General features: G+C 47.3%; 1 protein-coding gene across 1 annotated transcript; it reads left to right on the top strand.

Moving 5' to 3' along the window:
• Nucleotides 1–7815: 7815 nt before the first annotated feature.
• Nucleotides 7816–21483, top strand: LOC125943461 (uncharacterized). The gene is made up of 5 exons (XM_049662788.1): nt 7816–7892; nt 11798–11853; nt 17115–17318; nt 18064–18225; nt 21388–21483. The coding sequence occupies exons 2-5, from the start codon at nt 11803–11805 to the stop codon at nt 21481–21483; spliced, it is 513 nt and encodes a 170-aa protein (XP_049518745.1). The 5' UTR covers nt 7816–7892; nt 11798–11802.
• The last annotated feature ends 3593 nt before the right edge of the window (nt 21484–25076 follow it).

Raw genomic sequence — 25076 nt, 5'->3', positions numbered from 1 at the left:
GAAAAAAATTATTCCTTACAATTTTGAGAATGGCAGCCTACAAACAGATGTCATCGAACCGAACAACGACAGCGCGTGCCCTTTATCTTAAAGGGCCCATAAACCACGTCAGATATTTTTGAACGTTTCAAGTAAACACGCGCATCGAGTTCCGAATGCCGTTACGATCAACGATTCCAAACGCTGCAGCGCTAGGCGACGCGGGCGCGCCATAAAATAAAAAAGAAACAATGCTGTCCTCCTCTCCTGGCTTTTCCGGTATCCCCAGCGGTCGTAACGATGTCAGCAGGGTGAATCTGGTGATGTCAGCGTCGGTGACGATGCCCATTGGTCGAGCAAGAACCTACGACTTCCGGTTAGTCTGCTAGCAGGTACGCGCGCTCCCTGCTCTTCCTCGCCGTGTTGCTCGCTTGTGCGCCCTTGCGAATCGTTAATTACAGCCCGCAACGCAAGTGCCAAATTGCTCGCGTTCCAACACAGTCGTGCTTAGCGGTCTGATTAGCTGCGCGAACAGAGTGCGACATTGTTGGCCTCTCTAGACGAGCGCGCAACAGAGGGTCTATAGCGGCACGCTTCGCATGAACACGGGCCGGCACCGCAGCAACGGCGGGTAGGGAGCAGCGCTAAGTCCACGTCCCCGTTATGGCACGCACACACTAGCGGCAAAACGCGTGTGGCAAGACGCGCGCCGCGAAAGCAGCCGCGAAACAGGTTTTTCTTGCCGCGGCAGGGATCGCTCCTGGACCGATTTTTTTTGCGGTTTGCCGCGTGCCGCGGATGAAGGAGACCAATGAGAGCGGCCCGCTTCCATGACGTGCGCGCGAGAAATTGGTTCATGCTAAAGCTCCTTGATGTTAGAAAGTAGCGACACTCTCCCCCACGCGCGCGCTTTCCTCCTCAATTCTCCTCGGATTTCTCCCCCTCACCGGGCCGGCGCGGCGCTGAACCCTCCAGTGGCTCGCTGCAGCCGCATTAGAATCAATGCGCGCGCTTGTTTATTCGGCCCTTTGAAGCGTTGTATGGGAATTTATCCCTTGTGAAACTCACATGACGAAAGTACGTTTCCGATAGAACGTCGTGACATTTTTTTTGAGGACGCTTCGATAAATACAAGCGGAAGCGCTCCGAAAAATGAGTACCAAGCAGTGGCTGAGCTGTTTACCTCTACGTCGCCACTTGGGTTGTCCTGTAACGCGGAGGTGTATTGGGTGCGTACAATATAAGCAGCGTAGAGTATAAACGAGAATTTGGTTCACTATCTTCGCTCTTAAAAGGCTCAGAGAAGGTAACCAAGAAGAAATGTGATAGTTTACTCAAAGTGAATTCGCCAAAATGAGTGGGCCAGAAGCCTTTGTACCAATGCCACTGTGCGAAATAAGGGCTGTGTTTGCGAAACAGCCAACATAGAACTTTACACGCGCCTGTATTCCGTCACTATGAAACGACGAGAAATTACATTCCATCACCTCTGGGAGTAACCTAAGTCTCTCTCTCTCAAAAAAAAAAAAGGCTGATTGCTTACACCGAAACTGCTAAGACTGGCACTTGATAATTAACTTACAGACTTCAAGATGTCAAGTTTATCAGAATTGAGGGAGATTATCAGAAGCGCGTGGCTTGTACTTAATGAGCATGCGCGAATAATACATAATACCACTTATCTACCTATATATTGCGGTTCATGCCTTCGCAACATAAAGTACATAAAGAAAAAAAATTCTCGCAGTATTGAAACTTTGCAAAGATACAATAAGCACGCAATAAGAGTAAAATAGTTCCTTGGCTTCACAAGTACCAGGCGCAAGGATCACACGCACACACACACGCGCGCACACACATACATGCACACACATACACGCACACAAGCACGCACATACACAAACACGCACACACACACGCACACAACTACAACATATGAGTTACAGGCATTAACTCACACATTACATACATTTGAAAACTAACGAACGCGCGAAAACACAAAAAGCTTTGTCACGGCTCGAAGAGTCAACGAAAATTTCAGCCGACTCAAAAAAAACTATATGCACAGTTATCGGTGATCTGTATTAAACTGAACGAAGAGTCCGGCTATGCGAAGAGCATTAAAATCTCCATGCAACTTCATCCACAAATATGAGGAAAGCTGCAACATTCACCTCGCAAAGAACGGCGTGCATAGAAGGGGCGAAATCCCTTCTCCCGATGTTATGGATCCACTGCTTCCGACGCACGACATTCCGTTCACCTCGGGGGATATAAAATAAGGCTTGCCCTTTCTCTGGCCTGCTGCTGCATTGAAACGCGCAGCAGCAAGGCATTTTCACGGAGAACGAATCTCAGATTCCTGCGAAAGGATGGAAAAACTTGGGAAACACACGTTCGGAGCGGCAGGGCGACCACCACTTGGACTGCTCATGGCGAGCGGGAGAAACTAAAAGCGCGCGAAAGCAAGTTTTCGTGACGTCAGGGTCACCTGACGGGGTAGTCTCGAGCGCCGCAGCCATTCAGCGTGGCGGATGCGCTGGCTCCGCGAAAGAGGGGGAGAAAAAGAGGAGGTTGACCGCGCCGGCGAGGGCGTTGCGGCGTAGATCAAAGCGTGTCGCTACTTTCTAACATCAAGGGGTTTTAGTTCATGCGGACCCGCCCGACCGCTCGTTTCGTAATCGCGTCCGGTGTTAACCGGAAACTCGCTTCGCACTATCATCTGTACGCATCAGCTCCCGGACCAAGCTGACGGATAGTTCGAGAAGGGGGGGGAGAGAGTCTAGTCTGTCACGTGATTGCCGCACCGGCGCGCCGCCGGTTGGTGTGGCCGCCCTGCAGCTGCGGCGTTTTGCCGCCGGCGGCGCACCACGCGCGTTTTGCCTAAAACCCCTATATATAAAAAGTAGCGCCATCCACTTCCCTCCTCCTCCGTTCCACTATCGCGCTCGGCGCGACCAGCGCGATCGGGACGCGATATCGACAGTGGCGCCGCCTGCGTCGGGCCTGCCGTGGCAGACGACAGCTAACGCGCTACCAGAGGAAATCCGAGGAAAACTTCGATCGCGCCCTGCGGAGACGTTTTTGAGGCGCGATTTTGCTTCGTCAGTCAGTAACTGGTCTTAATAATGCCGTTTTGGAAGTAGCAACGCGACGATGCGAGACGGCGCAAATATCAAGTGTGCAGCAAGCGTTTGCGCACGCCGGATGGTAAACAAAAAAAAAAAAGCCTTTTGCCCTCGCCTTGTCGGTTGCGGCAACTTAAGGCGCAGCAGCATGCCATCACAACGAAGTTCTTGTCCCTAACAAGTTTGATCCGTTTGTGCGTACAGCACTTTCGTCGCACAGGCCCGAGAATGGCAGTCGGAGCGCGCTGGAAAGAAAAAAATATACAAAAGCGCGACGCGAACTTCCACGTGACACGGATTGGCCAATGGGGGAGCGGAGGAGGCTGGGCGACAGGAGGCGGCTAAGAGAGGGCGAGGAGGAAGCGCCGGGGTGAGCGCGGTGGCGGCAAGATCTAAGAATGACGCTACTTTTATAAATATAGGGGTTTTAGTTTTGCCGCTAGTGTGTACGTGCCCTTACCGGCACGGTAACTCGCCGCACGCCGTTTGCCATTCGCGAGCCGCCGTGCGACGGCGGTTTTCCTCGTTAACGGCGAGATTTCCTTGCCGTCGGGATGATGAGACCGGGGCCCATTTGTGCGGTAGCCTCACCGCCACCACCGCCGATCACTTGACGGCGCCGATATCGTCGCTAGGCCTTTTCCGGCTCACTTCAAAGCTAGAACGGACGGCACTTCGGAATGAATTACCGACGCTCACAAGCCGTAATATTTTCTTACCGTTGTTATCGCTCTTCGCAATAATTGCACACGAAAAATAGACACGCTTATACGAGGGGTGTTCATAAAGTTCGTATTATCAGTGTGACAGATTTAGAAAAGGCGTGCACAATATGCATGAAAATGAGTGTGAATCTGTCTAGTTATAGCGTAATATAAAACTAATGTTCTATATAATGCCGCGCAACACCGCTAGAGGGCTAAAACAAAAATGGCAGCACCCATCGCGAAAGTCAAACACGTGCAGTGATCCACTTTCTGTATTTGAAGGGCCAAGATGCCAATACAATTCACGCCGAGCTGGTGGCAGTGTACGGTGGCAATGCTGCAACCTATGACACTGTTGTAAAGAGGCGCAGACGATTTCAGTGCGGTCAAACAAGCCTGGACGACGCACAACAAAATGGCCGCCCTTCGCTCGATGGGGAACCACAAATTGCTGCGCAAGTGGAAGCTGTGGTATTCGCTGACTGGTGGATAACTGCTGAATAATTAGTAGGACAGGTTAACGTGAGTGCAGGCTCTGTGCACAACATACTTCACAACAACCTGCATATGACGAAAGTTGCCGCGCGCTGGGTTCCGTGTTTGTTGACACCAGTGCAAGAAGACTTGCGGAAGGAAGCAGCCGCAAAAATGTTGAAGCTTTGCGAGAGCACCCCTGATGACATTTTTTTTAATGCCTGATAACCATGAATGAGTGTTGGGCGCACAATTATGACCCTGAAGCTAAACTTCAAAGCAAACAATGGAATCACGGAAAGTCATCCGCGCCAGAAAAGGCCAAGGTTGTGCCGTCATCAGGCAAGGTCATGCTGAGCGTCTTCTGGGACTGCCGTGGTGCTCTTTTCGCAGATTATGCCAGTGAAAGCCAAACTGTTACAGCAAAGTACTATTGTGAGCTTCTCACCAAATTGCGAGGTGCTATCAAGGAGAAGCGCTAGAGGAAAGGTGACGAAAGGCGTCCGTCTGCTCCATGACAATGCTCCTGCTCACTCAGCACATGTGACGGCCACGCATTCAGCCTCCTTAGGCTACGAAATTTTGCCTCACCCGCCATATTCACCTGACCTCGTACTGAGTGACTTCTTCCTCTTCCCTCGCATGAAGAGCACACTGCGCGGGAAACATTTTCGGGACGACGAAACATTTTCGGGACGAAATTTTCGGGTAGCTCGAGTCGAGCTCTTCCTGAACTGTCAAAATCAAGAGTCGTACAGAACTGGACTGCGGCAGCTTATGCATCGTTGGCACAAGCGCGTGACTTTGGTGGTAGATTATGTGGAGAAGCAATAAACTTCCAATAAAATTTCGTTTCTTTGTCTCCCCTTTTTTATGCCAATAATACGAACTTTATGAACGCCCCTCGTATTAGCGGCGCCATCGGCAGCGATGCGAGCACAGACGAGCGGGTCGTCTGCCGTCGGTAGCCGTGCACGGCAGCTGAGCTCGACAAGTATCGGAGCTCTCGTTCATGTTTAACGTTTGACAGTGGATATCGTTCTTCATAAAATGTACAATTTACGCATCCCTTTATCTAGGGAAAATTATTTTGCTTGGAACAGAAGCTGCACCCGATGTTTTCGTCGCCGGTGGCGGAGGTGCGTAGCTTCGCACTCGTCGATTGGCCCGTTGATCATGCTGCGGGCAATGCGCCTGCCGAACTGCCGTCTACTTTGGACACACCTCGCGCGGCAGACGTTCTGGGGCACCGGAAGCCGGTTAGCCGTCGGTATATTTGCCGCTATAGCGTGGACGTGCCTTAACCGGAAGTGGGCAGTGTTTTGAGAAGCGCGTCGGCGATGACGTATGTCACGTGACATTTGGAGAAGCACTCGACGAGGGGGAGAGACCAGCCGACGAGGAGAGTAGCGAAGGAAAGAGCGAAACGAGTGAGGGCCGTTTTTCGATCATCAAACGCGTGTAACTCCGCTATTACGACACCATTTCGAAAAATTCTCGCGGCTACGTGTTCGTTGTAGACTCGTGCACAACTGCAACACCACAACTAAATTTCGACCTCTGGGTGGTTTAGGGGCCCTTTAAGTGTTCTCAGGCTTAAATATTAAATGTGCGAAACAAAAACCGAGCTCAAACCTCAAAATGATGTAATTTAATTAGCGCGGCGGTGCACGACCTACGGGATCGGCCAAGGAAATGGGTTTAAACATACCGGAGACGGAAAAGAGGTGGTAAAGTCGCTAAGAAAGACGTTGGCTTTATTTATTAAATATAAATTAAATTGTCCGCTGGCGGGGTTCAAACAGGACCTGTAGCACAACACCTCGTTTTTACTTAACCAGCTTGCGTTTACTTCAATTCACACTGCCAATACAGCTGGGCCTGGTATGCCTTAGGAATCGTGAGGCAGCGCGCAAGCCCCAAAGAAAAGGAAGGCGTAAGACACACGAAATCACCTACAACGTCGCGGTATTTTCTTACACGTGCATATACTACGAGTCAAATTAACACAACATGCAAGAAAAAACACTGAACATTAAAGACAAATAGCTAGAGGTGTTTAGCTGTGTTTCTTTTTAACATTGCTCAATATCGCGCTTTCTCTGTTTAGTTTACTGTGCTGTATACCGAGTTTTTTGTGTTTAACATAATTTTAAAACAATCGCATACAGCGTGTAGAAAGATTTGGTCTGTTCATGTGGATTATAGGAAAAATGCAGATGTTACTTGCGGGAGACAGCAATGCTTCGGTGGCCAATTGAAATGATTCACAAATTCACTTTTTGGTGATTCACATTGGGGTGCAAGTTCCAATTTAAAAAGTGAGAATGAGCCGCAGTGAGGTCATTTGATGCTTACCAAAAGTCCTATGACAAGAAACACATTCGAAATATTAGTTTCCAAAATTTGATGCGTCGGCGTTAGACTCAAAATCGTCCTGAACTGTTCAACGCAGGTTTTTCGGAAACTGTTATCTGTAACGTTAATTCGTAGCCCATTTGGAATGCCGGATATCTGTAAAGTGGTGCTAGGCACTCGATTTCTGCAAGGAAAACTTAACTTCGCCTCTGCCGGTCAGCAATTTCGCGATAGCAGCATGGCTGACATGGTGAATGAAACATTTCGTGTGTGAATCTTTAAATATCTATCTGGACACTCGGGTTAAGGATGCGACTAATTTTTACCTCATTCATAAATGTACACAAAAAGTTGGAATAATCATATCAGTCTCAGGTGAATAAAAACTTCTTGCACGAAAAAAAAAAAAACCAGTGCATACGTGCTCACGCACGTGCAAGGCAATGAAGTGAAATAGTTAACCCGGCTTAGTTGCTTAGTGGTTATGGTGTTGGGCTGCTGAGCACGAGGTCGCGGGATTGAATCCCGGCCACGGCGGCCGCATTTTGATGGGGCGAAATGCAGAAAACACCGGCGTTCTTAGATTTAGGCGCGGGTTAAAAAAACCAGGTGGTCAAAATTAATCCGCAGTCCTCCACTACGGCATGCCTCATAATCACTTGTTGGTTTTGGCACGTAAAACCCCATAATTTAAGTGAAATAGTTCGTCGGCCACTCGGTTTGTTTTATGTGTTCCTTTCGTCCATGTCGTTCGCGCTGCTTCATCATTGCTAATGTCAGACCAAACAGCCCATTCGTCCATCCTGTCATGCTTTTTGCTGCACGGCAAGTTGGCGATAGGAATAGAGACGCCTAGGTAACTTGTCAGATGCAGAAAAGAGCATTGCGACATCTCAGCGACACTTCACTTGTTGCTTATTTAAAGGGTGCTCAAGATCAATGAATTCGTTCTTTTCAAACATATTAGGACGAGGCATCCAAGATATGTGGCGTTGGTTTATCATGATATAGACCATATAAGGTGTAGGCCAAGCAGTTCTAGTTTATCGATCAAACGCGAAGCCTGAAATGTCGCTTCTACCTACTGGCAGGCGCTGGCTTGTAGTAGAGTCAACGACCATTAAAACGTGTTGGTAATAATGCTATAAGTGATGCTTAAACAAATCACTCGCAGAATTCTCGCCCGTGCTTTCCGGAGGTGGCGCTGGGGTGTTCAGCCCATCGAAGAAGGCTAGGGTAAAACAAGGTGAGAATATACGTATTCATCTTTTGCGACGAAGTCGCTATAGCTCGTCGAAAGGCGCTTGCGCGCTGACGCATTTCGCAGTTGTATAAAATGCCCCAGATGATATGAGCAAGTTATGCTGATATCGTCAACTGCGTAAGGTCTCGAAACGTAAGGTGACCTCTACGCGCTTGCTTCCGTGCTTGCATTTAGCAGTGTGTGTTAAGCATTTTTTAGTCTACGATACGCGACTGTTCGACCATTTGTTAGCCTTGTGGATAACAATTGCCAGTGAAGGCCGCAATCGCACAAATAAATACAAAGTATGCAGCATGGTTAGACATATGAGTAGCCCTTCATCGAATTTCTTCTGCATGCTAGATCACGCTCGCCACTGCGCCATTTGCCAACTACATGGTGCACAGCCGAGGAGTGCACCATGTAGTTGGCAAATGGCGCCTAAGTACGACCATCTTTCTAGCCAATACCCGAATAAAAAAAGACATTCAACTTTAGTCATTAGAAACCAGCCACCTGATCGCTCTGCTATGTCTGTTTCTAAGGTACAGTTATATCAATAAATATCGCCGTCTGTCGATTCATGCACCTGTGCGTGACGCCTTCACAACACGCCCAGTTTCATGCGCATACAAGGTCAAACGCAGGCATTTAACTCATCACTGCCTCGCGCTATTGCACATTGAAACAACCTTCCGGACCACATCGCATGCATTTGAAACCGCGAAACCTTTCGTGATAACCTGAGTAAGCTCATTTATAACACTGTATAATGATGTTCTACTGTATTCTTTGTAACCTTTGTTTTGTCACCTTTTTATCTGATGCTAACATTTTTCTGCTCTATAGAAACTGTTACCCCCCCTACTCAAAGCCCTTGAGTGGGTCTGTAAGGTAGAATGCATGAATTAATGAATAAAATGCTTCTATGAGGCAGCTGAAGGATTGACTGGAATTAAATTTGTTGTATTTCAAAGCGAATCTTAAATTGTAGTGAGTTCAGAAAAATCATTTTGGTTTATGTCTTTAAATATTTAGAAAGGTCCCCAGAAATTTGCAAGTTTCAGAAAACTTGAACCACGTGGTTCACAAATTTTGTTCATCGTCGTAAGTAATCAGCATATTATCGCACGGCACCCGAAGCTAACGCGTGTATGCACTTGCACTAAATGGAGAACGCTGTCTTGCGGACTTGGTACCTGATGCTGCCTGCGTTTTGTGTTCGCATTTCAGCACGAATCAGGGTGACGTGGTAGTCAGAAAGTTAATCGCAGCGGTCCGTCCTTGTACTTCACGCTCACAGGTCAAGACCCTTGTCTTGAACACGCTCCTGACGGCTAAACAGCCGCCGGAACACAAGGCGACCAGGTGTGCGGGAAAAGACATCTCGTCACTGCAGCCCAGAATGCTAACACGTAGCCGTTTTCGAACAACGTGTTATAGCTAATAGACAGTTTCAGAATAGCACATGTCGCCTGTATACGCACGTTAAACGCAACCACTACTGTGGCGCACTTATGGTGCGCATCCCTTCAGAAGTTTTGGCTTAGCTTTCATGAACGCAAGCGTAAGGAAGACGTTCAAAGAAAGGATGCTCCCTGGTGCCCAGTTCCAAACATATCCAAGCTAATGCAGTCTATTAGCAACAAGCCTGCAGCTTCGATGCCAACGCGTCTCTTAAGGCCTACGGATGCTGGAATCACCGAACGATGTCAGAATTCCGGCGTGCTATGTGCTCATAACTAACGTTTCAGGTGAGTTTAGAGGAAGCCAAAGTGCATTTCAACAGTTACTGGCACTCAGCAATAGCGAGAGGGTAACCATCACGAGAATTCACGCTTAAGTGGGACCCGTGGGTGACGTACTGTTCGCTATTTATTTGCGCCCGTAAACGTTACGTACGTTAAGTTTGCCAAATGACGTAGGCTAACAAGGCCGTAGGTATACCGCTGAAATAGAATATTGTCCAGAGCCAGCGCGATGAGGACAACGCTATTTCTTTACAAATGTCATTTTCTCCGTAAGATTTCTCCGCAAAGTTCGGGAATTAATATCTGGAAACTGGTGTCATCGTGAGAATTCGTTCCAAGTGTATCCTCCTTGCGAACTCCACGGCTGCAATTTGTAAATTGCAATATGGGCCATAAGGTAATTAGTTAAAAACCTAATGAGTGAATATTTGTTAATTGTTAGTTGATCATGCATTTCAATATTTTGTGCAAGTAATGTCCGCCTCTTCTAGTAGAGAGTCTCATGAATAGAGGCCGGATCTTTAGGCATTAAAAAAGCGCGTTTTAGGCGCCAGAAATAGGCAGGCAAAGCAACGTTTTAGGCCTCCAACATCGTAAATATAGGCACAATAAATGTTTACATAAATGCAAATAATTTCAAACGAAGACGTGCGCGACCTGTATCTACGACAGGAAAACAAGAAATGTTATTGTTTATGATGTCACAAAGGCGCCAACAGTTCAACATAGCCGTGCAATTGTTCCATAAAACTGCTTGACTAAGACGATCAGTTGGCATAGTTCAAAAAGCACACTGCTCATATTCATGTTCAATGACCACTGTACTCGAGCGTTGCATAAAGTGAAACAAGCATGAAAAAGAATACTTGAAAGCTGGGAATACTTATTAAAAAAGCGCTACTTTATGCCTGCCTGACACAAAGTAAAACACAACAAAACAGACAAATAATAAATGCAAGGGAGACTACAATTTTAAAGAAATTAACATGTTCTTACATGAGGACTGTTTGCGACAACTCTGGGAATTTTCTCATATACAATGACATTATCGGTATTGTACAGGCAAAACGCCCCAATACTGCCAAATACACTTCCGCCCATTTGAAGTGCACGTGTTTGAAGAAATCTGTTTGGAGAGCACGCGGGAAAATCACTGTGAAGATTGTGGAAAGAATAGCAAACTACCACCATCTCCAGATTTTTGGATTCAAAATTGTTCCTCTTGTCACTGAGAACGATCTGATACGCTGAGAAGGAATGCTCGACGGCAGTGAACACATTGAAAAGTAAATTACAAACAAAAAAGCCGCGTGCAGATCACATTTTTCTTTCTTCTTTTGCTCTTTACTCTCCTTTCCCCTGACAGCTCTCAGCGGTTTCGCATTGGCCAACGGCGGCACGTCCCATTTCACTGCTCCTCGCGGTTGTTTACCGAAAGTTGGTTGAACGAGATGACTAGGTTGTACCCCATAGAGTTCCGAACAGTCAGTGTTGCCCGGTAACATGAATAACGGTCTCTAACTGCACTCGAAAGCGAAACTTGAGGCTAAATAGTGTTCATATAGGCGCCGATATTGAAAATAGCCATTTATAGGCATTTATAGGCATTTAGCACAAACGCCAAAATAGGCATTTATAGGCACTATAAAAACACTTTAAAAGCACTTCTTAACCTCTACTTCATGCTCATATATTAAAGTGGGGCGATATGAACGAAAGGAACAAAAAAGGCATTTGCCTAAAATCCGGTTTCTACTCATGAACTAGAATTTTCCTATCTGCCAAGGCAATCTTTAAAAACATTTGAAAGTGTTCGCTCAAACAGCCGGTATATTGCGAAGGAGGCCTCGTTTAATGTATTAATTTGGTGTTTGCCAACTGTTTTTTTTTTTTCAAAGTGAATGTTGACGCTTGATTTGGCAGAAATCCGATGAACAGGTGAAATATGCTGAACGTAGATTTCCTTATTTCGAGAACTGCCTTTGTTCATCTCTTTCATTAGCTCGATTGAAACGAAGGTGAAATGAAATACGATTATTTCCCTAGCACATGTCCAGCTTGCATTTGTGCTAATATAATTTCTGACGCAATTTCATGACAATGAGAATAGCCAAGAACTTTGCGAATGTCATATAGCGAAGCACCCTCTTCTTTCAGCTGCCATGGATAAAAAGAAGCAGTCTGCTAGGATGTTGGTGACACTTTTCCCCAGGGTAAGTCACTTAGAGCACGTTCGCGTGCTACTGGGCGAAGGTGCCACATCGATGCCGCTTTTCCAGGAACGAGTAACTTCTTCAGCACACCGTAGCGATGCGGTGGTCAAATCTGTTACACTTCTACTGGAGGTCGTGCTTGGAGAGCAACCCGTGACGGTTGCCTTAACACTCCTTTGTATACCACATATATAGAGAACAAGAGGTGCCGCATTGCCTAGTTTTCCGGTTGGGATGGTCCTGGGTAGGTCGGCGAGAACGAGCGGTGAAGCTGGGGCGGACGTGGCTGGCGACGTTGAGGCGAGGGCGAGCGAGTATAGCGGCGAGGAGAGGTAGCGGCGTCGGAAGCGTCGTAGAAGCGACGGGGTGAAGAACTGCGGGGCGAACTTGAATTCCAGATAGGGTTTCGAGGCGGGGAAGGCCAACGGCTACGGCAGTGACGGGAAACGTGACCAATTTGGCCGCAGCACAAACAGATCGGCCTGTCATCAGGTGTACGCCAGTCCGATGGATTCCGGGCACTGTAGGGATAACGGGCACTGTACGGTGGACTGCGATAGGACCGAGGCATACGTGCAGGGCCTATGCCAGGACCACTCAAAGAGCAGGCGCTGGGGAGACCCATATTAGCGATTTCCTGGCGAACCACGGATTGGATCAGCGATATCGTCTCAGCAGTGTTGGTCCAAGACGTCTGTTGAGGCGAGACAGGAAACGCTGCTTCGAGTTCGCGGCGCACAATGCGGGTTCCGTTTTCACTTGGTGGTGGCAAGCTAGGTTGGTCGGTTGGGTCAGTGCAAGAAGAGGTCACTGCAGTATTTGGTAGCCGTGTAAATTGATTATGTATACGGCGGCTCTTCGCCTGCTCGAAAAGGCGGCATTCCTTCATGAGACTGTTGCCACTTCGTCGACATTGTCCGTCCGTCGTCGACATTGTCTGCTTTCCTCACCGTAACAATATAAAACATGGGAGTTACTCTTCCTAATAGTCATATCAGACTCCGTTTACCTTTTTCTTTTTTTTATTGCGTCCAGAGTCCCAAGGGTGCAAATAAGCTCGCAATTTCCACACAGTAAAGAGAAAATGCCGTATTATGAAAGAGTAAAATTTTCTGCAAAAAAAGTCGCAGTTTCACCCGAACGGCGAAGCATCGGTTGCGATAGCAAATTAGTGGACAGCTGTACGAAGGAAGGACAGTTTTATCGGCCGCATAAACTAGTAAACATAGGCATACTGACGAAATGAACAATCATGGTGTCACACGCGCACAAGCAAACATAAACACATCTCCCTCGATGACCGCGTAAACTCGCTGTCAAAACGCTGGAGTGAGAAAGCACGGCAGCAACACCGAGCGAATTGACCTTCGTGCTGCATCGCGCATCAACGCAAACTAAGCCGCGCAAACACAGCGCACGGCCGCCTGTGAAACGACGCAGGTGGCTTTCAAGATACAGCGGCCTGGGCGGGAGAGCGTGGCCGCCGGAGTTGCCCGGAGTATAACACCCCCCCCCCCATCCCCTCCCTCTCCCTTTTGCGGCCCAAGCGGGCGCCCGCACCTCCCAGAGTAGGACGCCTCCCCTCCCTACCCTCCCCCAGAACGTTGCGGGCGACGCAAGACAGCGCGCTTCCTGCACGCTTCCATCGCTTGGGATCGCCGGCTCACTATCGAGAGCACGCTTTCACTCGCACATACAGCATACGGCGCGCGGTGAGGATTTTATCGCCTGTGGACTTTATACGGAACCTCACGGCAACGGCGACGGTAGAAATGCGGCTGGAGTGTCCATATAATTGCTATCGCAAGAAAATGAAATCAGGTGACTGGGTACGGTCGAAACAGCCGTAGTGGCTAACCAGAATAAAGGATCACTCTAATCTAAGGAGTCCTGGCACTCGATTGTATTCCTTTCTTATTACTATATGTTGATGGCCAGCGAACCGGACATCAACGGGCTGTAGACGTGACCCGACCTGCGTCACGGTGAGTCGGACACTTGACCATCCGCTACACGCGGGAGTGTTTGGTGACCAGAAAGCGCACCGCACGCGTATTGGCAGGCGCTCACAGCGTCGCATATTGCAGTTTTTTTTTTTCGTTGCGATTCGTGTGCGTCCGCCCAGGCAGTTGTTGCACGGTTGGGTGCGTAAATCGCACAAGAAAAAAAAAAGCAGCGGTAACGCCGAATATATCTGCGTACTTCACTTGGGCTTTTCTAAATGGCTGCGGCCATGGCAATGTTCGGCTTCTTTAAAGGCCAACTGCAACGAAATTTCACTTGGGCTAAATTACCTATAAACGCTTCGCATATACTATCAATGTAATCTTGGCAAAACCGCAGGGCTGGTTCCTGTCTAATTTTCTGATTGGCAGCTTTTAAATGGCGCCTAAGCAAACGACGCCTGCACCTGTGGTCCTGCATCTTATTAGCCCAATAAGTTCGTAGCGCATCCTCTCTCCAGAGCATGCCGCTGTGATAGGTAGTTTTTATAGCACATGCCTCCAGGCCCTTGTGAATCAAGGGCTCTGTTTAGGCAGTAGTGTTTCTTGCCAATTACTGCATCCTAAATATTTTAAATATCGTGTCATTCTTTCTCAATGCATTCTTCATTTCATAGTACACCTCATTAGTCATTGCCATGATTTTAGTACATGTATATTTTACTCACTTTACAGCGATTATTTTTAGGCCCCTTTACAGCCACGCTTCATCTACTTCTCAGAATTCATCGCTCCACTGCACACTCACAAACACTGGCATGGCGCTCTTTGGCCATAATTGGCCCTTGCGTCATAAAACACCACACATCATCATGGCAGTCAGCAGCAGTGGTGTGAGTATGGCGAAAGGTTCAGAACCGTACACGACGGCTTATCTCTCAGTGGCGCGTAGGCGCCCAGGCACTTCGCTCGCTAAACATTTGCAATTTGTTGAGTGTCCCTCTCGGCGTGCTTTTCCCGTTGAGTACGTGACTTGCGCCGTTTCAAAAATTCCTACTCATTGCGTGGCTGTCGGGTGCTCGAACACGAACACGAACGATGGCTGTGCAGTAGATAACGCCGCGTTGTCCAGCGTATCCAACGTGCCAGGCAGCGGCCGATGAAGTCGGATACGATCATGCCGGAGACGTTAGTCATTGCGCTAAGGCTGGCCGAAAATGTTACCCTGCGCGTTACACGTGGCCCGCAGCGGCACGGCGATAAGTTGTGGCCGCAGCGCAGTTGCGCTCAAGTTGTACGGCGAGCCAGCGCTTTGCTGTTTGTCGAAAGAGCCAACTCAACCCACTCGTTTCAGTGAACCCGAACTGTACGGCATACTGCTGGTCAGCCGAGCTAGTGCGCGATGCACTCTGCTCGAGCGGCTCCACTGGGAGATAGCACATGTTATATTCTTGCGCCAGCCTGGTCAGCCACGCTAGACTGCGTAGAGCTTCCAATTTTTGCACATGTAGCGTAACGGGGCCTCCTGTGAATCGCGTCCGCGTTACGCCGCGCCTTTGGCTTGGTCACCCCAATGGGCTTTTCATGTCCGAGCGGAGACATAATGCACGAGTCTCTGCTCGTTGAACGTAGACAGCTAGATACAGAAAACCGGCTTCATTCTGAGAATACTTCTCATTAAAAGAGGATCGCAGGCGCGCAATGGCGTGGGTACAGCGCACTAAGCAGCTAGCATACTACATACTAACTCTGTAGCTAGCAGACGTGCGGGAGTTCTCTGGTACTCGGGTACGGTATACAAGAAAGCGAAGCTCTACAGTCTAAACAGTGCGTCACTTCCAGCAGGTTATAATGGCGAAGTTTCTTTTTTTTTTTGAGGTTTGGTTTGAAAGAAATAAATTTCTGCGATCGTTTTGTGAAGCATCCACTCGCATTTCAAGCGTAAAATTTTCCACAGTGGCTGCGCTATGTCTAAATTAACTGAAACAGGGCTTCTTATGCGGTCCAGAATTCCGTTGCAGTTGATGATGTTAGCAGAACTGATAATTGGACGAGTTGGTACGAATTCATAGTGAAATATTTAGTCCCCCTTCACTTTGTCGATTGTGCGCGCTAAATATTTCACTATGGATGATGTTAATTTCGAGCACGAACACAGGAGGCAGCCGCCGAGGCAAATGTGGTCACGTTCGCGCTTATGTGATGAAAACAGCACATGACACGTAGACAGCTCTCTAGTGTGCACTTGACATATTGCATTTGATTAGTGAGAAGTTCGTGAGCAGTGATTTGCTATTGCAGCGAACAAGCATTTGAATCTCCTGCCGCATCGATTCATGTCACACGAGTCGGATCGAATGTTCCTATACGGGCATTTCGGATAGCGCTCTTGATTGATTCGGATTCATTCAGTCATCGTCGAGCTTCTCCATCACCATCGCAGATGACACTCGCGTGCGCCCTCAATACTCAGTGAGCGCAACCTAATTTCTGCACCTGTCCCGAGATATCAATGTCCTGCCGTACGCCTTAATTGAACGGTACGATTACATTGCTCTGGTAATGTATGGTCCAGGCGTGTTTACGAGGTAAACATATATGTCGCCAAATCGCATTTTCGTCCAACACTGCGGTTCGTTTTCCCAGCCGTCTATCAGGAAATGTTCAGGATACTGCTCACTGCAGGCGAAGAACTTTTCGAGTTTCGACGTACCGTTGACGTGCAGCTAAACTCACCTACTGGGACACATCCATAGCAGTAGATGTCATGGCAGCCATGGAACGAGGGAAATGTTTTGCCTACGGGCTCTTTGCACATGTCTCGCACTTCGCTTCACACACGACCCTTGACGTCATTCTGTTTACGAAATGGGTATGTCCATTGAAGAAGTGCGAAAGAAAAAAGAAGGAGAAGGATTTGAGTCGTCCCATTAGCCCGCACTAGATTTCCTATCGCAGTACACGCGGTCCCACGATCTATCGCCGTTTTGTCATAGAGTACAGCTTGCTTCTGTTGTCTAGTTGTTCGCGAAGTGGACGCCAGAAACGGCGACGAGAAAACACGGAACATTTCCGAAACGAGATACCTAAGACAACCTGGCCGTTTGCGACCCCGTGTGAATAATAACGCGTTTTTTTTTCACACGTGCGCGTCTACTGTAGCCGCGTCATCGATAGCAGTGCCAGCACAGGACTACATTGCCTGGTTTGGACAGAGTTGCTCGCTGGGTTCCTAGATTTTGTGCGCGTTTCTTTGTTCACCTTATGTAGGCTTAAATTCTCCCCACCGTAAGCGGCACAACAACAACAACTTCGCAGGTTCCGAAGACTGCCACGGTGCTTCTGGAGTTCTTCATCAAGCGCGAGAGCAAAGTGTCCCTGATGCGCGACCCGCTGTCTCACTTCTGCCAGGAAGAAGTAGTGTTGCACGCGCAGGAGTGCATGCTCAAGCTGAACAAGCAAGTCATCACGTACCAGGACGTCCGCGACATGGTCGAAAATCTAGTCGGTCTCCACAGCCTTGTAAGCCCGCGTTTGTTTATAAGTGAGCTGGTATGTTGGAATGTGAAATATTGCACTTGAGTGCAACTTATTATGGATGCACCGCAGTGCTATATATTTGAGTTCCAAAGGGCAGCGGAGCTCTGGGAAGCGAAAACAACCTGTGGTCGGGCGTCGGTCCATGTTCTGTCGTACTTTCTTGCCGATTAGAAGTTTTCTTTCGCGTAGAATACATAACTGGTCATGATTATTGTATACTGATCGTGCCTTGCCGTTAAATGGGTTCTGGTCGCCTCAGGAGAGCTCTTTTCAAATGGTTAATATGGTTTCCCTCGATGTTTTTTTATTCGTTGCTTGTTTTCACTTGCCTATATTAACTGCTCCAAATTGTTTGCTTATGATTACCTTGTTTAAGCTAATTTACCGTACCAACTCGTGCTATAGCCCTACAATAGGACTGCAGTATGTGCAAATAAATAAATAAACAAATGAGTGAATGAATGAAGGAGTGAATTAACGAATAAATAAATAATAAATAAATAAATTAATTAATTTAATAAATGAGGCAGGTTAACGTCTTCGAACAATGCGTACAGGTATTTGTACGTAGGTGCGAATACAACTTAAAAGTGGAGCAAAGGTGGGAGAAATTTCACCCCGGTGGCCGTAGTAGGCATAAAACACGGAATGTTACGCAGTGGAGCATACTGTAGGTCACTCAGGTAGCCAGACTTTTCCGGCTAAACCGCTTGATGTTTTTCGCAAGTGCATCAAGAAGGACCCCGAGGTTGCCAAGACCCTTGGCGTGACCGTGCGCAAACTGATCATCATCACTGGCGAGGTGGCGTCGTCCCTGGAAAAGATTGCCGAGGTGTCCGTCACAGACTGGATGGCTATCGGAGACGCCATTATCACCAAGATTGAACGGGTACTCGATGCGGTTCTCTGGGGAGGTTAAGGAATGCCGATGGAGCCCTGCTATTGCTCCTGTAGTATATGCGTTGGCAGTAACCTGGCAGTAAAGAACACAAAACTTGAACGCTCCTAAATCACGAGCCTATTACGTACATCTGTGAACACACGAAAAAAAAAACACTTCGCCACAGACATTTTCCACAGAATGGAGCTATCGGGAAGGCTCAGTGAAATCGCAAGTGTACCGTGCCATCAATAGTCGACGACGTGTTATATCTTCACTGAGTAAAATTTGAATATTACTCAGCCGAAAAAGTGACCTTGGGAGCATGGAGACAAAAAGAGTGGGGCGTCAATTTCTCATAGGTCGCTAATATTTTATCCTCAGCAGTGAAATTATAGCTGACTGTCCGAATATGACAATTTTCGTTTGACATGCATCACTCTCATCCCACTGCCGCCCTCTTTCTTCTTCTCCTGAATTATTCTGCAACCTGTACCGGGTTTATGTTGCACTTTTTTGCTTCCGCAGAGCAATAGTTGTTTAAAAAAACACAGCTTGCATTATGTGACAAGAATTGCCGTAACGTCAATCACTCCTTCAAAGTACAGAATTCAAGGATGGATTTCAGTCAGCCAATCACACGGAAATAAAGAAAGAATGAACTTTATTAGAAATGTATTTATTTGTCAGTCGAGTGTGGAACACTTATTGTACGCACTCAGCAACCCATGACCCAGTGATCACTACATGTGCATGTTAACTTAATCAGCTTGACATCGTGAATCGTGGCAAGCATTTGACAATCTGATACTGCGCATGTAAATCAACACGAAGGGTTAAGTAGACGGCAGCCCTGTCTACCCTGATAATCACGCCGTAGTAAAGAACAGAAATTTCTTAATATTGTCGACATAATCGCTCTCTTTATCTCTGGCTGAGAAAATGACTTCATGTGTCCGGCAACATGCTGGGCACGAGTGTTCCTAGCAACATATGCTGACTTGCTGTGGCACATTATCCCAGCAAACAGTTAAGCAGTCCTATGCAAGCGGAATAAACGTATAATTAACGACTGGAGTATTGTTTCTAGTGTCGGCACCAGCCGCCTCTGCTTACCGACACTTAGGTATATGTCAGTATATGACCGTGTAAAGTTACACAGAAGCACTTCTAATGGTTTACAAAACAAAACAAAAACAAAAAATTGAGAAACGGCCCTAATCCTTCACTTAGGTGTCTGCTAGTGGCACTCGCACCTCGGAGTTCGTGTGCCCTAGTGTAGGGCGGGAAACCAAACTCGGAAGAGCGAGCGAACGGAATGGCGGGAAACCGCCACGCACAGAGGAGCGGGCGAGGGAGCGAAAGAGGGCGCGACGCGTAGCCCCCTAGTGGACGGCGCACGAAGCGCACCTTAAGCACCCTTCCTCCGCTGACGCGAAAGCATGTAACAAGCGCCGGCGCGCTGCTGGCGCGCGCCAGCGAGCGACGGAACAGGTGCGCGCCGGAAGAGAAGCGAGAGAGGATGGAGTGACGTCACTCCTGCGCTGGGCTAGGCAGGCGTTCACTCTGGGTCAGGTGGTCTGTAGCTCTAATGAGTTGGTTTTATTGCGATAGCAATTATATGGACACTCCAAGCGCATTTTTGCCGTCGCCGTCGTCGTCGCCATGATGTTCCGTGTAAAGTCCAACGTCGATAAAATCGTCGCCGCGCGCCGTGCGTTGTGTGTGCGAGTGAAAGCGTGCGAGGGTGAGCCGGCAACCACAGCTTAATCTCGCACACGCGTAAGAGGCAGGCGGCCGGAAGCGCGCGGTCTTCGTTCACGCGCGAGGAACGGGGAGGCGACGACAGAGACGGGAGGGGGGGTGCGTTCTGCTTACGCGGCTGCTGCTCACGGAGCTATCTTGATAGCGACCTGCGACGCGGCCGAAGTGTGCGCACGCAGGAGCCTCATCTTCAAAGCGATCTGCGATGGGACAAATTGCATTCGCCGAGTTCCGGTAGCTTCGTATGCGCTGCGCTTTCGACGTTTAGTTCGCGTAGAAGCGAGAGCCAGCGCGAAGGTCAATTTGCTCGCTGCCGCTGGCGCGCTTTCTCACTCCAGCGTTTTGACGAGCTACCGCGGTCATCGAGCGAGATTAGTTTGTTTACCTGTGCGCGCGTGACACCGTGCTTGTTTATTTAGTTAGTAAGCGAATATTTACAACTTCATACGGCCGATAAAACTACTATGCTTACTTTGTATAGCTGTCTACTAATTTGCTATCGCAATCGATGCTTCGCCTTTCGGACGAAACTGCGACTTCTTATTTTAATTAGTAATGGGCGGGTACCCCTGGTTTAAGTGTGACTTCACTGATGACGTTACTTCTGGTGTTGGAGTTTCACGGGAACCTATACTGATGTGGTGGGTATCTAAAGTGTATGATTGTGTGTTTTGGTGTACGGCAATTAGACTTTCCTAATTGTTTTTAATTATTCCTGACACTCAATTAGCTGTTTACTGTACTAAACCTGTCCTCTGATGTCATATCTATCATCAACCATAAGTAGAATCATTGATTGTTTCAATTTTTTCAACCTGTTTCAATTTTTTATCATTTATTTTTAATTTCGTTCCACCTCTGTGAAAACCGAAAGTCTGTCCCTAACCTGAAGTTACCGTGCAATGAACAAGAGTGTCACTCGGTGCTCGTGCCACTAAAAAAAAACATTATCTATATAATGCGGGCAGACCGTTTGTTGCGACGATCGAGGACAATAACACTGCATACTATAAAAAATAAAAACAATGGTGCATTGCGGTCAGAAAAGTTTTCAAGAGACGCCCGTATCTCCGTGAGGGCTTTCATTGTCTAGTCGCGGCAGCTGATGACAGAGAATAACTTGAATCGTTACGCACAAACTTGGCTGACGTAGAAACATCCTCGTAAAAAAAGTGCGCCTATATTTAATAATTCATAGAAAGCCACAAGGAAACTTGCAGATGGCCTACCATTTTTATGGATAGCAAATGATAGAGTAAATATCTGTTAGAGTCTGCATACCCAGATATGTCTCAGCCAAATGTAGTAAACTGCTCAATAGAATTCAATTGATGCCATCTGTGCTGCTTCCTTAAGTACTTTCTGTGCATTGAAAATTTTTTATTATTTTTGTTTTTATCCGAACAGATGGTACTGCCCAAGCCTCAGGCGTTCTCAACGTTTATACCAAGGATACGCGACTTCCACAGCCTTAAGATGCTCGGTGCGGGAGGGTTCGGGTAAGGCGTTGTGCAGCCCACCATGGCTTTTGTATGTCTTTGCGGTTTGCTTAAATTTTAGCTAGTATGGTTTACAGTGGTGCGTCAAAATTGCTAGCATTTATTAAAACAAGGTAAAAAAGAGAAGCCCTAAACCTGGTGCCAACGTTTCAGCGAAGTGAATGGCCTTCATCAGGACCCGCCGCGGTGGCTCATTCAGCTAAGGCGTTGCGCAGCTGAGCACGAGATCGCGGGATCGAATCCCGGCCGCGGCGGCAGCATTTCGATGCAGGCGAAATGCAAAAACCCTCGTTTGCTTGCGTTGTAGTGCATGCTAAAGAACCCGAGGTGGTAAAAATTAATCCGGAGCCCTCCACTACGGCGTGCCTCATAATCAGAACTGGTTTTGGCAGGTTAAACCCCAGAATGAAGAAGCCTTCATCAGGGCATGACTTTGTTGTGGGCTTGTCTTCGCCGGCGATCTAAGAAATCGCTTATCAGGAAGGTTTGAACTTGGCTGATACTTTCCTTTCTCGCCCAATATTGGCCACTTCCTCTCCATCCTCTTGGGAACGTTTTCTCTTGTTTGCAATCCATGGTGTCTGTTTGAAGCATACATCGCAATGAACTTGCATGGTACTTCAGTATGGTTAGAGATGTGCGAATATGCGGCAATTTCGAATAACGAGTCAAATAATGTCCTATTCGATTCGATCTTTGAATCAAATAGGCTCTATTCATAAGTATACAAATATATTTTTCATAGTTTCGAATACCTCAAGTTCTCAATTATGCGATAAATTTCATATCTGCGTAGTCTCCATAAAACACAGTAAGTTGCCTAGTGGAGCACGTTACTATGTCACCAAGGCAGCCACATTTTACCAGCTAAAGGTCTATCACTCCCACTCACTAATGAGTTTCGGGCATGCGAATGAACTGCTTGTTTCTACCTAAAATGCTTCAATTACTGACGCTTCATAACTTTTTTTGCAATGACACAAACTTGCTAAGGTTGTTAATATAGGAGGACGTCAACTATAGTGGTAGGAATTGCAGTTCATTATTCGAAAAATATTCGACAAGTATTCACGAGAGTGGTCAAGGTTTTGGCACGTTGGCATCCTTTTGACTGCGCTGACATGCATGTAGCATAAATACTGTATCATGGGCGCAGGAATAAACTGTTGAAAGTAGCACCTGTACGTTTGTGTATGTGCCTCTCATAGTGGTGCTTGTCGAATAGTGTCGATTTGATTCGCTTCTGGCGCTCTTCTATTCGCATTCAATTCGGCCTCGCAAGCAAATATTCGCACATTACTACTTGAGGACCGTCTTCTGATGAGTTAGCATGCTTACTATGTTGGCATGAGTTTTCAGTAATGCAAAGTGTGACCCGTAACCCCCTCCCTCTTCCCAGCAGAGAACGCGCAAAGGGACATGCTTTTTCCTTAGTATCCTTAGGAACCAACCTGTTTAGAGGTATTACTGAGTCGACAATGCTACATTATGAACCCAATGCCGAGCCTCTCTAAGAGGCCAATCATACACTTTGTCTTGCCCCCCCCCCCCCCCCCCCATACATTATAGAGGAAATTTTAGCGATGCATAAAAAAGGGCCGCCCTTAAGTGGCCTACCCTGATTTACCATGTGTTGTTTTTTACTGCACCAAAAATTTAAAAACTGCCTGTTGACCTAAAACCCTTGGGCTAACACGATTAGGCAGGCATTACGTCTAGAACTCAGAATGCCTAATTCAATAATTAGCAGAATTGAACTAATTAGAATTAAATGTTTACATTACCGCGCATATTTCAGTGTATGAATTGCGGCCAGTGAGTTCGCAAGCCGTATCCACTTGGAAGGAAAAGGAATTGTGTGGACTACGCCAGTTTCGAGAAAAAAGAATTATGGGTCGGACGAAATGCATTGGCGCCCCAGTTACTTTTGTACTTCAATGTATAACGCAGCAACTTAAAAAAAAAAAACTAAGTGGAACGACATTACATTTTTAGCACACGGTTGACGGCGCATATCCCGAAACTGGTGCAATCCTCAGAATTGAGTCCAAGGTGATATGGCTTGCAACCTACGCCACTTGCTAGCTACAATTCGTATATTGAGATATGTTGCGTTAATAAATAAATAAAAATGCTAATTAATACAATTATGTTAGTTATTCAAGTAAGCATTTGGTTTCTCGTTGAAGTAATAACCGCCTCACCAAGTACTTTAGCTCAAGGTTTAGAATTGTGCTATCTGCCACAGGCAATTTTAAAAAATTTGGAGCAGCTAAAAACACCTTATATATTGTATTGTTTGAATAGCTGGAGGGTACACAATTAAATTACGTGCATCAGAAAAAAAGAACCTTGATGACACCCAACCTAATACCAACAGCTTCCATTTTATCTCTTGTTGCTCCGCCAGACGTTTCTGTGCCTGTTTTCTGGATATCACAGGAAATGGCACGACTAGTTACTGCAACTTCAGCTTCACGCAGTCTAACTTTCCATTGTTAAAATAACCTAAAAGACAATATGAGCTTGTGAAATTAATTGTGTCATTTGGGTCTTTCGTTTCTTGCGAGTTAAATTTACAGTGGTGTATAATAAGGGCAATCTGTACGAGAGCAACAGATCGTCCATAGACACTCGTCGGCGGGACATAGTTGTCGCTTGGCGCATGGACAAACCTACTCACCCAGATCGCTGACACACTACAAAAGGGACGGGTGTCTCATTTGATGCTACTTAAGACTTAATCGCAGGGATTGCAGGGACATAAATGTCCTGCAGTGGACATAAATAAATCGCAGTTTCGCCCGAGAGGTGAAGGATCGATTGCAATAGCGAATTAGTAAAGAGCATACGAAGCAAGGATAATTTAATGGGCCGTATGAAGTTGTAAACATTCGCTTACTAACTAAATATACAAGCGTGGTGTCACGCTCGCAAACGTAAACGTGAACACATCTCGCTCGATGGCCGCAGAAACTCGCTGTGTAAAGGTCAGAGTGAGAAAGCGCGCCAGCATCAGCAGGCAAATTGACCTTCGCGCTGTCGCTCATCTCACTTCTACGCGAACTAAGCGTCGAAAACACAGCGCATACGAAGGTACCGGCACTCGGCGCATGCACTTTGTCCTCCTCGCCGATCGCTGTAAAGATAGGGCACCCACGCAGCCGCGTTGTGAGCAGTAGCCGATGGAGCAGAACGCACCCCCTCCCCCTGCCTTCCCTCTCCGTCGCCTCGCCCCCCTTTTTCGCGCGCGAAAGAAAAACGTGCGCTTCCGGCCTGCCTTCCTCCCTAGTGTGCGCTAGATTGAGCATTTCGCGATTGGCGGCTCACCCTCGCACGTTTTCACTCGCACACACAGTGTACGACGCGCGGCGACGATTTTATCACCGTTGGAGTTTATTCGAAACCTCATGGCGACGGAGACTGCAGAAATGCGCTTGGAGTATCCATATAATTGCTGTCGCAATAAAAAAAATTGGCTGCTGACGACGACGACGACGGTGATAATGATGATCATACAGACTGAATTATATTTGCGGCGTGAACGTTTCTGACGTGCCCGGCACAAACTTACTTCGAAGGCTACGATGGTGACTA

This window comes from Dermacentor silvarum, chromosome 2 (genome assembly GCF_013339745.2).
Source record: "Dermacentor silvarum isolate Dsil-2018 chromosome 2, BIME_Dsil_1.4, whole genome shotgun sequence".
NCBI classification, from domain to species: Eukaryota; Metazoa; Arthropoda; class Arachnida; order Ixodida; family Ixodidae; genus Dermacentor; species Dermacentor silvarum.
This window is presented reverse-complemented; position numbering and strand designations above follow the sequence as displayed.